This window comes from Hibiscus syriacus, unplaced genomic scaffold, assembly GCF_006381635.1.
Source record: "Hibiscus syriacus cultivar Baekdansim isolate YM2019G1 unplaced genomic scaffold, ASM638163v2 tig00116996_pilon, whole genome shotgun sequence".
Lineage (NCBI taxonomy): Eukaryota > Viridiplantae > Streptophyta > Magnoliopsida > Malvales > Malvaceae > Hibiscus > Hibiscus syriacus.
In genome coordinates, this window is record NW_024063512.1 from 1,258,710 (window position 1) to 1,273,394 (window position 14,685).

General features: G+C 33.4%; 1 protein-coding gene and 1 long non-coding RNA gene across 2 annotated transcripts; both read right to left on the reverse strand.

Moving 5' to 3' along the window:
- Positions 1-1,113: 1,113 nt before the first annotated feature.
- On the reverse strand, positions 1,114-7,032 carry LOC120193671 (extra-large guanine nucleotide-binding protein 3-like). Its single transcript, XM_039196110.1, has 9 exons — positions 6,845-7,032; positions 4,962-6,149; positions 4,703-4,840; positions 3,787-3,891; positions 3,528-3,704; positions 2,889-3,066; positions 2,327-2,574; positions 1,952-2,124; positions 1,114-1,830 (listed from the first exon to the last, which is right to left on the reverse strand). The coding sequence occupies exons 2-9, from the start codon at positions 5,919-5,921 to the stop codon at positions 1,236-1,238; spliced, it is 2,574 nt and encodes an 857-aa protein (XP_039052041.1). The 5' UTR covers positions 5,922-6,149; positions 6,845-7,032; the 3' UTR covers positions 1,114-1,235.
- A 6,803-nt stretch (positions 7,033-13,835) lies between these two features.
- Positions 13,836-14,296, reverse strand: LOC120193672. Its single transcript, XR_005522873.1, has 3 exons — positions 14,217-14,296; positions 14,074-14,126; positions 13,836-13,937 (listed from the first exon to the last, which is right to left on the reverse strand). It is a non-coding gene; the product is annotated as an uncharacterized LOC120193672 (long non-coding RNA).
- Positions 14,297-14,685: the final 389 nt, after the last annotated feature.

A 14,685-nucleotide genomic window follows, 5' to 3' on the forward strand; every position in this document is an offset into this window, starting at 1 on the left:
AAGTCTTGAGTGTTCTAGAATAATCTACACTATTCTATCAACCTCCAAGACCAAATGTGGCCCAACATAGCCCAAAGTGGGGGGGGAAAGCCCAAGTTCGTGACACTAGGCTTCCTTTCCACACCTTCAACCTCTCCCAAAACAGTGCTCAGAACCTCGAACTTATTTGAAGATCCATCAAACACAACTCTCCCTTTATCTCTTTTTCTCCATCTACCTCGTCTCTATTCGTTTAAAATTTTAATATTATGTTTGTATTCGTTTATTTATTTTGAAGGTGTTCATTCGTTTATATGTTTGCGAAAATGTTCGTTTAATGTTCACGAGCATGTTCGTTTATATGTTTGCGAAAATGTTCGTTTAATGTTAACATGTTCGTTTATATATTCAGAAATTAAACAAAACTAACTAAATAAATCTTATATATATAACATCCACAACAACATCAACAACAAAAACAAAATACAATCTTTAAACTCCAAATTTCACTATGTGTTTAATATAGTCCATATATTTACAGATATTTAAAATTTTAAAAGATAAAAAGTAAATAAGCTTATAAAGGAGCTTGTTCGTGAACATAAACAAACGAGTTGATAAACGAGCTTATAAACAAACTCATAAATGAGTTTATTCATGAATATAAATGAATGAGTCGATAAACGTGTGTTCGTTAACATAAACAAACAGAACATACCTCCGTTCGTGTGTGTTCATTTATTAAAAGAACATAAAAAAATGTATACTTGTTTATTTAACTTAATAAACGTACATAAACGAATATTACATGAACAACTATTTTACAGTTTTTTTGCGTTTTGGATCATTTTCAACCTCATTATGGTTTGCAGCGAAGGTCACGTGGCTTAATTTAGTACCAAACTACTGCCAGTAGCTTGAATTGCTATAAAAATCTGTACTTTAATGAATCCATTAATATACTAAAATAACAATACTATTTCACATTAAGTTATCTTTAAAGTTTATTCGAGATTATTTTTACTCTAAAGTCTCAAATGACAAATGAATGCAGTCTGGGACAAGCAATGATGACTGATGAATCATGTATGATAAAGAATCAAATACGAAGCAAAGCAACTTTCACTGATATAAATAAATATATAATAGAAATTACAACACCAAATTCTTATTTGATTAAGCAACAAGGCAAGCACTACTACACTTCTACAATCTTCCTTGTACCGCAAGAATACAAGCAAATTCCCAATGCAACCTCATTCTTGCCTCACAAATGGTGAGGAGCTAACATCTGTGCTGTAAAATGAATCCTCTCCCCCATAGTAGTTGTCATCTTTCTCGTCTTCCCACTTGAGAACCTCCCTTATGTACTTAAATGCTTCGTCGATCGTTACCCGATGATCCCTTGCCCTAGCTTGCGATACGAAAAGTTTCTGTCCGGTTAGAGAAGCATACAGATCCTTGAACTTCATGGCGATGTAAAAGTAAGCCTGTTGAGCCAGGGAGTGATGGTTATGGAGAGGCCTAACCGGGCTGAAATCATTGAACCACTCGCATGTGCTTAACGGCACCCGATTGACTTTCTCCTCGAACAGATCATACTTGTTTAGTATCAACACAAATGGGGTATCCTTAAAACAAGGGTGCTTTATCATTGTTTCAAATAACTCCTTTGTCTGCAACATCTTATTCTGAAGCAGCGTTCCACTGCCACTACTCTCTGGTGCTATCGATATCTGATCGTAATCGCTAAGGGCTACGCAGAAAACTACCGAACGCACATCTTCAAACATTTCCACCCACTTGCACCCCTCGTTCATTCCCTTCGCATTTACTCTTATAAGTTGGTACCTGTAAAATATAAAATCACGACAACATTAGCTCATAGATGCAAGGAAGACCCACATGACGATCTGTAACACGCATCCCATTGACAAATGACAAAAACTATCAGAATGATAGAAATAATTACTTGGTAAGGGGCAGGGATGGAGCTTCCAAATTGTCTGTGTAGGTTTCGGACATTGGACTACGATCATCAAGCGAAAACTCTATGAAAGCCAAACCATTCCCTTGAGTAATCCCTTCAGCATAAAGGATATCTCGATCCGAAGGTTCATATTCATTGCTTGACACCTCCACAGCCTGAAGGAATCGAAAGTGGTTCGCATAGGTCAAAATATTGCTGTGAATTTGAGATAAGTTGGTTTTATTTTGGGGAATCTTCCTCAAGTTGAATAACTTGAATCTCAAATGGCCAAGTAAATTTAGCAACAATTAAGCCAACATATTAAATGAAAAATGTAAAATACCGGCAACAAATTCAACGGAAAATAAGATGACACACCCTGCTTAAGAAGTACTCCGCAACATCTGGAAGGAAGTGAAGCTCGTCTTTTCTTTTATATGTTTGCTGTATAGCAGGATCTTTCCACAACTCCTCAACTAAAGGAGCATACTCACGTGTTGCTGCAGGGAAAAAAGCATCCAAATCTCCGGTGGCTATGATGTCCAGAAGCCAATCAGAAAAATGCTTCAGTCTTGGGTTAATCGAATAGACGCACTGGCTAGTTTCAACAGAGTCGACCTCCCCACCTGAAATAATATTATAGCTCAGTTTAGATGCTGGAAGAGTTGCGACGCTGTTAAACAATTCCTTATGCTTTTGGCCAGCTGTGTAAGACCTATAAGCATCATCATGTAACATACCTCTACAAAAACACTAGCAGAAAATAACTGAAAGAAGCACTTTTTTCCCTCCCCTTTCAGCCAATCAAAAAATAAACAATATGCACATCGAAGAGATATTTGGGCTATAAAACAAGTTTACTAGGAAGTAACATGTTCTACTTTAAAAGCTCAAAACCACGTTTAAAATCAGAAAATCTTTTGATGTAGAGAAATTTTACCAGCTTCACAGTTCTGGTCATCAGGACCTAGTTCTCTTACACGAGACATTGCTTCCTCCTCAAACCGCTCTCGCCCATCCAGTAATATGCTCAGGTATCTGTACATATTGCTCTGGATCATCAACTTGAGATCCTGCAGTTCCTCTGTAGAAAACACATTCCCATACAAAAATTTTGCCTGTTCAATATGCATACTGCACGTTAGAAAATGGCATGAATTGCAATGAAAGGCTGTAACAACACATTCTAATTACTGGATTTTATCAATCGAGCCAAAGGGAATTTTCCCTCATCTTAATCATCCAGACACCATAAGACCAAAAGCTCCTAGACCAAGAAAGCATGAATGAAAAGGAAATGCAGCCACAGACATTGAAAGCAATGTTGATCTATATGCAAAGAAACAGACTCAGTTTTCGTAGACTGCATTTAAATATTTGTCATCTATTATGGATTGGAATGACAGACGTTCTTCATGTTCATGCAAGATACTCTGCCAACTTCCATCTAGGCAATAAATTTCTGAAGTGACTTAAGCTTCATCTTCAATGCAAGTTTGCAACTATGTCTATGCATTTGGCAGTTCAACACTCAACATGCTAGCAGGAGCAAAATAAAGCAACAAAGAAAAGGCAAAACCTGCTTGAAAATGGTGCTTGTTCCAGAGCCTTGAAGCCCGAGTAGAAGAAGTTTCTGGGTTCTTTTCTGCTCTAGATAAGGAACAGTAGAATAATTGCTAGCCTCCTCTCTCACTCCTTGAGGTTGACCATGAAGCACAGGCAAAGAGAACAAGGTACAGATAAAACGAGTCGATGCCTGCATAGACAAAATCAAATCCAAATTACATCACATATAGAATACCCATGATGCTATTGAGGGCGTTGGTATTTTAACATACCTTCTCCCAGATATTTCCTCTAATGTTATTTTGACCTTCTTCCTCATAACGACCATCATCATAAACCCAAAAATGAGTGTCACGTGGACACTGCACATTCGCCAACTGAAAGCATCAAACAGATGCATCAATGATTGATTAAAGAATATGAAGATACACATTTAATATAATATTATATTCCCATCCACACTTTAATCAGTTGTTGAGGCTAAAAATACATCAAAATGTCAAAAAAGAAAAGGCATAATACAGAAAAGTTAAAAGTATTTCTTAAGCGGAACCTGTTACTTTTAAACAGTAATGACAAAGAACCGACAAGGGAAGTCCGATATCTGAATAGTGATATACTAGTCGGTACAATTAAAATGGGAAAACTACAATGTGCGTTTGTAATAGAGAGAAGGATACTAAAGCTCAAACAAGTTTTACTTAAAACCTTCACATGCTACATTCTAAGTAAATGTCTATAGCCTTATATGACATATCATATCAGAAAGGCCTAAAATTATGTAAAGAGAGAATATTTTAAAGCTCAAACAACTTTTTTCTTAAAACCTTGACATGTTATATGGCATATGCATATCATATCATAAAAGCTGAAAAGCAACAGTATATTGCAACTTCTAACAATGTTCGGTACATATTCATAGTTATATGCATCAGGAAATTACAAAAAAGAAAGTAACAGACAGGTTGCTCTTTTACATGAGAGGTATTGCAAGCACAGCCAAAAACACGTGTCTAAACCATGGACCCAACTCTTAATGAAAGCAACAAGAAGCACCAATTTTACGGTGAGAAAACTTGTTATCAAATGAAGTTTGAGATTGAGAATCCTAAAGTGGCGACTCAAATAGAAAGAACACGATGATCAAAAACAACAAATAACAGATCTTGTACAACTATTATATGTTACCTTTAGCACCCTCAATTCAAGTTTCGTAATTTCCCGGCCATTGATATAAACTTCAGTATTACCATTGCTTGCATCAGGATTAAGCTTCCCCGAGAAATTTAAGTTTGAGCTAATGATCCGATCTGGTTTTTCTCCTTCCTGTCAATTCAATATGCAGTCGTGAAAAAATCAAATCCCACATTCTGGAAGTTTTCCTTTCTTGTTCAATTAGGAAAAGCTTTGAAGCATAAAATAGCATATATCGCAAATATGAACTTACCTTTCCCCAGAGACCAGATTCCTTGTCGTACCAATATTTACCAGGCTTCAACTTCCTCGGAGGTAAAGGGCATCCAAGTAATTCTGCCATCTCTTCTGGCTTCAATGGGTACCCATTCACAATTAGCTGCTCTGGTCGTAGCTGATTAGCAGCACATTCTTTCTCTGCTTTCATAATCTGCTTTACCTCCAATGGACTAAGTAACCGTGACAAGAGCCTAGAATGTTTGCCTAGTCTTAACCGCTTCGATTCATCAATTGGCTGGCCAATGCATGTAACACATTTCCTTCCTTCAGGCATTGAGCCCATTGCCCTAAGCACACAATTGCTGCAATACTTAGCATCACAAACCAGACAAGATTCCTTTGTTTCCCATTTCCTCTTATCACAACGATAACAAATTCTTTTCTTCTTCTTTTCTTTCGAAACCCCAACAAATTCAGGAAAAACTGGCTGATTCATATCATCTTTCCTCTCTGACCTTTCAACAGTATTAAATGTGACAACTGGCACTCTCCTTGCTTCATTAATAACTTGTTTCGGAGGATTACTTGTAGGATTGCGAACCGAACCAGGAGAAGCCGAAGGAGAAGCTGAAGAAAAATCAGGGTTTTGCAAGACAGATACTACTGACTCAGAGCTTGCTGAAACCCTTGGACTCTGTGTAGGCGGACTCGTGACACCAGCAATATAAGATACCGGCAAGGGGATTGGTTCAATAACTGGAGGACCAGTACTACCAACTGATCTTTGGGACTCTGATGTCGATTCTGCAGTAGGGATGGCATGCGAATTGACATCAAGAGGCTCAACTCTAGGCAGCTCATAAGAAACTGGAGGGCCATTATACTCCATTGCTATAGAGTAATCAAGCTCCGATGAATGTTCAGGGAGAGATGCACCTGGTGGAAGCATTTTCCTGACCAATTCTTTCCAACTCTCACTTTCCCTTTTCTCCATTTTTTCCCAATATGATACAAAGAGATATATGCCGTACCAGAGCCTCAAACTACAACTTCTTAAGTGTCACACACATCAATCAAACTCTAAAGTCCTCAAATTACCTGGAAAGAAGGCACCAAAACAGTGAATTCCTCAGGCCCTTGGTGATGCTTCCTTGCAATGAAAACTCGCGAAGCAGCAAGAACTCAACATACAAATAGTCATCCCATGAGAAAGCCTTCAGGTCTGAAAGGACATATAGAAAGATCAATCATTTGACCTAAATTGAAAGAAATAAAATTCAAAACAATTGTTCAAAAACCAGTATGGCAAATATAATAGGCCCAGATATAGCTGAAACACTCTCTTTTGATAAGAAATAACTGAAACAACTGGCACCGAGACGAGAAAAAAAAAAGTCGAAAATAAAGGAAAATCCACTTTTTCTGTCCAAGAGAAGACTTTAACCCTACAATATCCTAAACTCAAATAAGATTAAAATATAGTATATGAAAGTCAAAATAAGAGAGATTCATGTTAACAAATAAAAGCTTTTTAACTTCAAAGAAGAAGCTGGGATTGAATATATTTCTAATCAAAACAATGGCCATTTCAAGCTGAAAAAGAATAATTCAACATAGGAGGCCTAGCAAGACTTTTCAGCTAAAACAGCAAAAATAAAATAAAAAAAACAAAACAAAAATGAATCATTCAACAGTCAAAAACTTTAGCAGCCATATGTTAGCTGATGAAGAAGCAGCAAAACCCAAGAAAGAAAACAAGAAAAACCCCAGACTGATTTAAACAAATATTATGCAACACGGAGAAAAGGAATCAAAAAACAAAAGGAGTATGTTAAAATTCCTTTTTTTTTGAGCTAATCTTGCCCCTTTCTAAAGTGATGGGAGTAAAAAGCAAAGATGAAAAGAAAGAAAAGATACCTGAAAGAAAAAGACAAAAATGAAAGTAATCTCAGAGAGGCTGCTGAAGGCTGGTTTCAAAAATCTATGAGAACGAAACTTGAGTAGACAATGAAGAAGAAGAAGAGGAAAACTACATGAGCTTCTTCGAATTACTTTGCTTTGAAGAACTCAAAAGAACAAAGAAATCCCAGATGGAAAAGTCAAATACTTGAGAGAGAATGATGATAATGATATGGTGAAAACTACAGATACACAGAGGGAGGCAGAGAGAGAGAGAGAGAGACTTGGGCCCATTTCTTTTCTTCTCCTATTGTAGTATTGGGTGAGCTTTGTTTTGGTAAACTATTCCATTGACCACTAAATTTTATAGTCCTTTTACTTTTACTATCAATCTTTTAATTTTATTAATCGGATCATTTAACTATTTAATTATTATCAATTAAGTCACTAACCGTTAACAGTTGACGAAAATGCTTACGTGACCATTAAAAAATGGCATAATTTACATTTAATCTTGAATATTTATATATTATATCAATTTGGTCCTAATTTAAACTTAATTTAATAAATTAATCATTTAATCAGGATTTGAAATGTGTCAACACATGATCATGTCATCACCTTATTTAAAGATTTTTATTAATTTTATTTATTTAATTAAATTTTTTATTCAATCAAATAGTAACACGTATCACGGTTCAGTTAGAGGAAAACTAAATTTCAAAGAAAGTGAGTTTCGGTAGATTCAAACCTGGGTCACAAGATACACTAGAGCCATTGAGCAACCCTAACCATTTGGGCTAAGGATTACACAATAATATATATATTGATGCAATAATTAATGCCACACTCAAAATTGAAATTTAAAATATGAATATTCTTTAAACTAAATTTAATATTTCCTTTTCTTTTTACATTTATAATTTAATGAATATATATAATTTTAATTGAGTATTTTTAATTTAATTAATAATTTTTTATTAAATATAAAATTATAGAAAATATAAATGATTCAATTTATATTTAAATGTATAAATCATTTATATTTTCCATATTTTTTATTTTTTGTATAAACTAGTATTTAAAATATATTTATATAAATATATATATTTATATTTAAATGTATAAAAAATATATTTATATATTTAAATGGATGAATCATTTATATTATATGTATATTTTATTTTTAATAAAAAATTATTATTTGCATTAAAAATACTCAATTTAAAATTATATATATAATCATTAAATTATAAATGTGAAAAAATATAAATATTAAATTTAGTTTAAAAAATATGCAAATCTTAACTTTAATTTTATTAATTCTTGTATTGACTAATATTTAAAAAATATGAAATCTATCCAACTATTATTCAAATATAAGATTTTCTTCAATCATTTAGTGCTTTCAAATTTTTTATTTGGTCCATGTTCGAATCTCATCATTTTCATTTTTCTTTCTTTTTTTCTTTTTTCTATTTTTTTTGGGCATTAGTTGTAGTGTGTGTATATATATATTAGAGAAAATAACCTCAGTGACCAAAAATGTCTTATAATATACAATTTTAACCAACTTTTTTTGGATACTTTTTTTGGATTTACCAAAATGACCAATTAAATCGCAATGCGATCGATAATTCGCAACGCGATCTCCGGTATCGCAAATCAGTTTCCAGATTCGCAACGCGAACTTCGACTATCGCATTGCGATTTACATATTCGCATTGCGATAGTCGAAGTTCGCGATTTATTCCAAGTTCGTTGCGATAGTCGAAGTTCGCGTTGCGATTTATTCTAAATTCGTTGTGATTTATTCCAAGTTCGTTGCGATAGTCCAAAATCGCAACGACAGTATTGCATTTGTTTCTTAAGAATTTTCTCTAAAAAGATAGTATTCGCGCGGACGTGTCGAAGACACGTATTACCACGACCACGAGACGAGACGGACGGCGGCGGCGCGCGAGAGTCCCCCTTGTTCTCTATCACTCAACAAGGAAGTGGGAAAGCCAAGCCTTAAATATCATTCCCAATAGTATTTCCGATACTATGTGGGATTGAGCATTACCAACACTTGTTTCCAATACTATGTGGGATTGAGCCTTAAATAGTGATATTATTTTTGAATGTTTTGCTTAAAATTACAATAATCGCGATTGATTGTAGATTGACTTTTAATTATGACATATTTAATCGTATAATACTAATGCAATTGATTGCTGATTCAGTTGTTTTAAGGTGCATGATTGTTAATTGTTTCCTGAATAATCACATTGTATTAGAAACAAGTGTTGGTAATGCTCAATCCCACATAGTATTGGAAACACTATTGGGAATGGTATTTAAGGTTTGGCTTTCACACTTCCTTGTTGAGTGATAGAGAACAAGGGGGACTCTTGCGCGCCGCCGCCGTCCGTCTCGTCTCGGGTCGGGTCGGGTCGGGTCGGGTCGGGTCGTGGTCGTGGTCGTGGTAGTTCGCATTGCGATAGTCGACTATCGCATTGCGATTTACATATTCGCATTGCGATAGTCCAAGTTCGCATTGCGATAGTTCAAGTTCGCATTGCGATAGTCGAAGTTCGCATTGCGAATCTGGAAACTGATTTGCGATACCGGAGATCGTGTTGCGAATTATCGATCGCATTGCGATTTAGTTGGTCATTTTGGCAAATCCAAAAAAAGTTGGTTAAAATCGTATATTATAAGGCATTTTTGGTCAATGAGGTTATTTTCTCTATATATTATTGTGTATTTCTTAACGCAGTTGACAAGGTAGCTTAGTGGCACTAGCATGCGTCTAATATCCTAGTGACCCAGGTTCAAATCCTCCAAATATTTTTTCATCTTCTTAGTAACTTAATTTTATTCCAATCGGATGGTGACACATATTGGGCTCTGAATAATTAATTAATTAAATTAAAATTAGGATATAATTGATATAATATATAAATATTAAGGACTAAATGTATAATTATGTCAGTTTTTTAACGGCTAGTGGCTTAATTGACAACAATTAAATAGTTAGGTGATCTGATTGATAAAATTGAAAAATTAGTGGTGAATGTAAAAGGATTATATAGTTTAGTGGTCAATGGTATAGTTTACCCTTCTTTTTCTTTTTCCTTTTACAACAAATTAGTTATAGTTAAATAAGTTTATAATTTAAGGGTAAAGTACACAGAGGGTCTCTTGACTATAGTGTATTGCTTTTTTAAGTCCCTAGATTATTAAAAATTACAAAATGATCATCTAACTATTTATATGTTCCAAACTCATCCTTTTTCGATAAAAAATGGTGACCGTATGAGTTGAACGTTAATCTGTTGATTAAGGTATGATAAAATTTAGTCTAAATATTATTTGAGTTGTATTTTATGAATCAACTCTCTATTTACATTATATAGTAAAGTCAATGCTTGAAAGCAATGAAAATGTCAGTAGATATTATTAAAATATAATTTTATCATATCTCAACTAACGGGTAAACTTCTAGCTTAGACAGTCGTTATTTTTTAAATGGAAAATGACTAGTTTAGAATATATGAATAGTTCAGTGACCATTTTGTAACTTTTGATAGTCAGAGAACTCAATAAAATAATATGATATAGTCAGGATATTATTTTGTAACTTTAATAGTCGGATGATTCAACAAAGCAATATATATAGTTGAGCCATCATTTTATATACTTTACCCATAATATAAATACTTTAATTCTACCATAATATAAATCCTTTAATTCTATAACCCTTTGAATGAAAATGCAATGGTATTTTCAGATTTTAAAATTATTCGATTTGTAAGATTTTTTTTCTTTTAAATTACAAGTAAAATTATAAATATACATGGATTAATTATTATAATATATTATTATATGGATTAAAATAAATTTAGATCAAATTAACACGCAATAAAAATTAAATAAAAACAAATTTAAAAAATTGGATAAAATTTAAATATAAAATTTTAAGATGCTTAAAACTTGAATTTTATTAAACCAAAACATTATCGACATTGATATTTTTCTATATAAAAAAATAAGCTTCGAGAATTTATTAATGAAACTTTGGAGAATATCCAATACACAAAACGAATTATGATTAAAAAAAAGGTAAATTGTCTATTTAATCATTCCCTTAATATTATTTTTTATTAGTGAACTATATTGAAATTATACTTAACATTAATTTTTGTTTTCATTTTGGTCTATTTCGTGAGGTTTGATTGTTAACTTAACAAAATTGATGATGTGGCATTGATATAAAAACATATTTAGTCCACAAAACTTACATATTCTATAAAATTGATGTTAATTCGAAATAATTCAAAAAAATCTTCAATATTTAAAAATCATATCAATTTTATTATCATCTTGATTTGAAAGGAATTATTAATATTTTAATAATAATTTATATACTTTATTAATAAGTTAATGGCTTACTTTTAAAACTATCAAAGTGTAAGGACTTATCGTGTAACTGATCATTTTATTTTAATTTTATCCTAATGATCATTCTCGTGTTCTTAATAACTCCCACCACCATCTTCTTACCGTCATTCGTCCTTCCTTTGTCATTTGACGATTCCCCCAGACTCTTATCACAGCTTTGCTCATTGTCGCCATCGTAACGTTTCCACCTATTTGTCATCATCGTCGCTCTTCTACATACCCTTCGAACACCATTTTTCATTGTTCCAATCAATTTTCTCTTTCCACATTCGTTGTTCTCACATCCGCCCAACATCCGATGGCCCTAGCTTCCAGTTGTTCGTCGGAAATCTAGTTTTCAAAATCGACCCAATAACTCACGAGGGGTGCGACTAAGTCTGGTGGTTATAAGACTTGAACGACGTTGTAATGGGTCGTCGAAAGGTGTGCAGTCGATGTGCAGAGCCAGCAACATCGGCTGAACAAATGAGAGGCGATGATGATAGAGATTTGGAAGAGAGATTTTATGTTAAACCAAATTAAGGATTTTCGAATATTAGGAATTTTTAAATTATTTCAAATAATAACTTATTTGATGGAATATGAAAGTTTTGAGGATTAAACTATTATTAGCATATTATATCACATTACTTTTGTTAAATTAACAATCAAATCTAATGATGGAGATTCAAAACGGAAATATAAAGTTAGGTATAATTTTTAAAAAAATAGTAATTAGATGATCAAAATAGAAACACTATAATAAGTACGGGATTAAATAAGAAGTTTACCCTGAAAAAAGCAAAACAGTAAGTAAATTGGCAGCTAAAGTGGAAAGACGAGGGAATTTCCTCAACGAGGAACACATGTTCAGAGGGTCCAGATTCCAGCTGCGCAAGCTCGTATACGAGAACATTGTCTTGCCTGCAAACAATACATGCTACAACGAACAACTTGTAAAACACATTTACCATCTTTCATCACTGTCGTCGACACCGTTTTACACTTGGACGGAGAAAGACTGATATCGATTCGGGATTTTCTCTTTGGACATAATTTTCGAAATATAAGGAGTCGTCACTAATCATTTAAGGTGTGATTGAGACAATATAAAAATCGGGTTATTTTAATAAAACATTTTATTTTTATCAAAATATCAAGTTTTAAGGTCTGCGAAAATTCAGAAATCGGGTTTGAGAGTCAGTTACGCGTGGGGAAGGATTAGCACCCCTACAAGCGCCCAAAAATTAGTACCTACTTGATTACATTTTATTTAAAATCAAAAATTTTGAGTTCGATCTTTATTTAATTTGAAAATCATTACAGATGCAAAGTTAAAAAAATATTCGTTTATTAAAGCCGATAACATTCGCCCCTTAGTATAAACACGGGAGATAAGCTATTGTGCTTAATAATCGAATAGTCTCGTTTTTTGAAAATCATGATGTGGTCTTAAAAAGGATGTCGACTTATTTCGGGAATTACCAATAGTCACCCCGGAGCATGCTTGCTGGAGATATACTATTAATTCCCTAATAAGTGAACATTATCTTAGGCTTTAAAAAAACAATGTAATAAAACAAATTTTTATTTAATTCTAATTAAAAAAAAAATCTACGCTTGGGAGCGAATGCTATCGATCTCAATAAACGAATATCATTTTTAACTTTGCATCCGTAATAATTTTCAAATTAAATAAAAATCGAATTCAAAATTTCTGATTTTAAATATAGGGTAATCAATTAAGTACCAATTTTTTGGCGATTGTGGGGTATTAATCCTTTCCTAAGTGTAAATGACTCCCGAACTCGATTTATGGATTTTCGCAGACCTTAAAACTCGGTATTTTGATAAAAATAAAAAGTTTTATTAAAATCACCCGATTTTTATGGTGTCTCAATCGTACCTTAAATGATTAGTTGCAACTCCTCACATTTCAAAAAATCATTTTAAAGAGAAAAACTCCGAGTCGATATCGGTCTTTTTTTCGTCCGAGCGAAAGACGGTTTCGACAACCGTAAGTATTGTTGTTGTATACAAGTTTGTATTGAAATTGAATTATACACGAGACAGATTAATATAATTGATCGTATTGGATCGGGGCTTATAATATTTATTATTTGAATCGACTCACATTATTAATTAGATTGTGATTCACAATGTTTATTATTTGGATTGGCACGTATTATTATTTAGATTGAGGCTCAAATTGTTTATTATTTGAGCCAGCTCGTACTGTTACGAAACATAAGGTTAAACTTGAGTTCTTTGTGTAATATTTTAAAGTCGATCTATAAATTTTGATAATTCTAAAATATTACATTGGACCTTACATTTACCGTCAAAAAACTCATGTAACATTCTCGGTTGTAACCGGAATTACTATCAATTGTGTAACTTTTTAAAGTAGACAATGTAACATTTTAGGTTAAAACTCATCGCAATATAACATTTTCGATTTTAACCGAAATTATTATCAATTGTATAACTTTTTAGAATAGACAAGACAACATTTTATGTTAAACCCATAGTAAATTAGCCTTAGATTTCCTTGTGAACTAACGACTAAATGAGCACAAGGTTTACAATTTCCTCCATGTGATTCCTCAGAGTTGAAAGTAATTGATGTAAAAGGTGGTAGAGTGGCCAATGCTTCTGGTGTCAATGGAAGTCCAAGTGCTTCAATCTGTGGGGGAACATGTTAGCAGCTTATATTGCAGTACTAACATACAAGAACAGGCAACAGTTACTAAAATCTGCAGGCCATAATAAAATAGTAAATACTCATCTCAAGAAGACATATTTTATTTCTATAAAGAAACCTGATTCCTATATGAGTAAAAGTCGTTGGAACCTAAGATCGTGATATCAAGACCTGCATGACGAGTTCAGATCTGTTGTCAGATCCCGGAAGTTATGGTTTCAATAAAAAGAGAATATAAATAAATGTAATGTTAAACATCACCTTGTAAGAGCAGTTTATCTAATGCATCCTTCTTATTCTTGTCAAATGTTGCATATGCAGCGGCTACAGGATACTGAATTGCGTAGAAATGATGCAGTCTACTATGACGCTAGATGTGCAAGGAAAAAACTTTGATCATACGATGAAACTTGCCTTGAAGATACACACTGAAGTGTTAAATGTTTCCGAGACAGTTTGTACATGCTTTCTCTGGAAAGCTGAGGAGATGTTAGCTTGACATCGGTCCATGACTGAAACACAATACAGAGGACAGCTGTTAAAACCAACTTTTACTTCACCGATCACCAGTAAAGCAAGAAAACTCCTATCAAGCCTCTTGTTTGTAGGGCAAGGAATCAACAGTTACAAAACATGACACTCCAACAAGCACCTAGAAAGGGGTCAATATCATACACACGAGTTCTTTAATTGAATGAGTTAATTTTACAATTCAGTATCAGATTTCCTC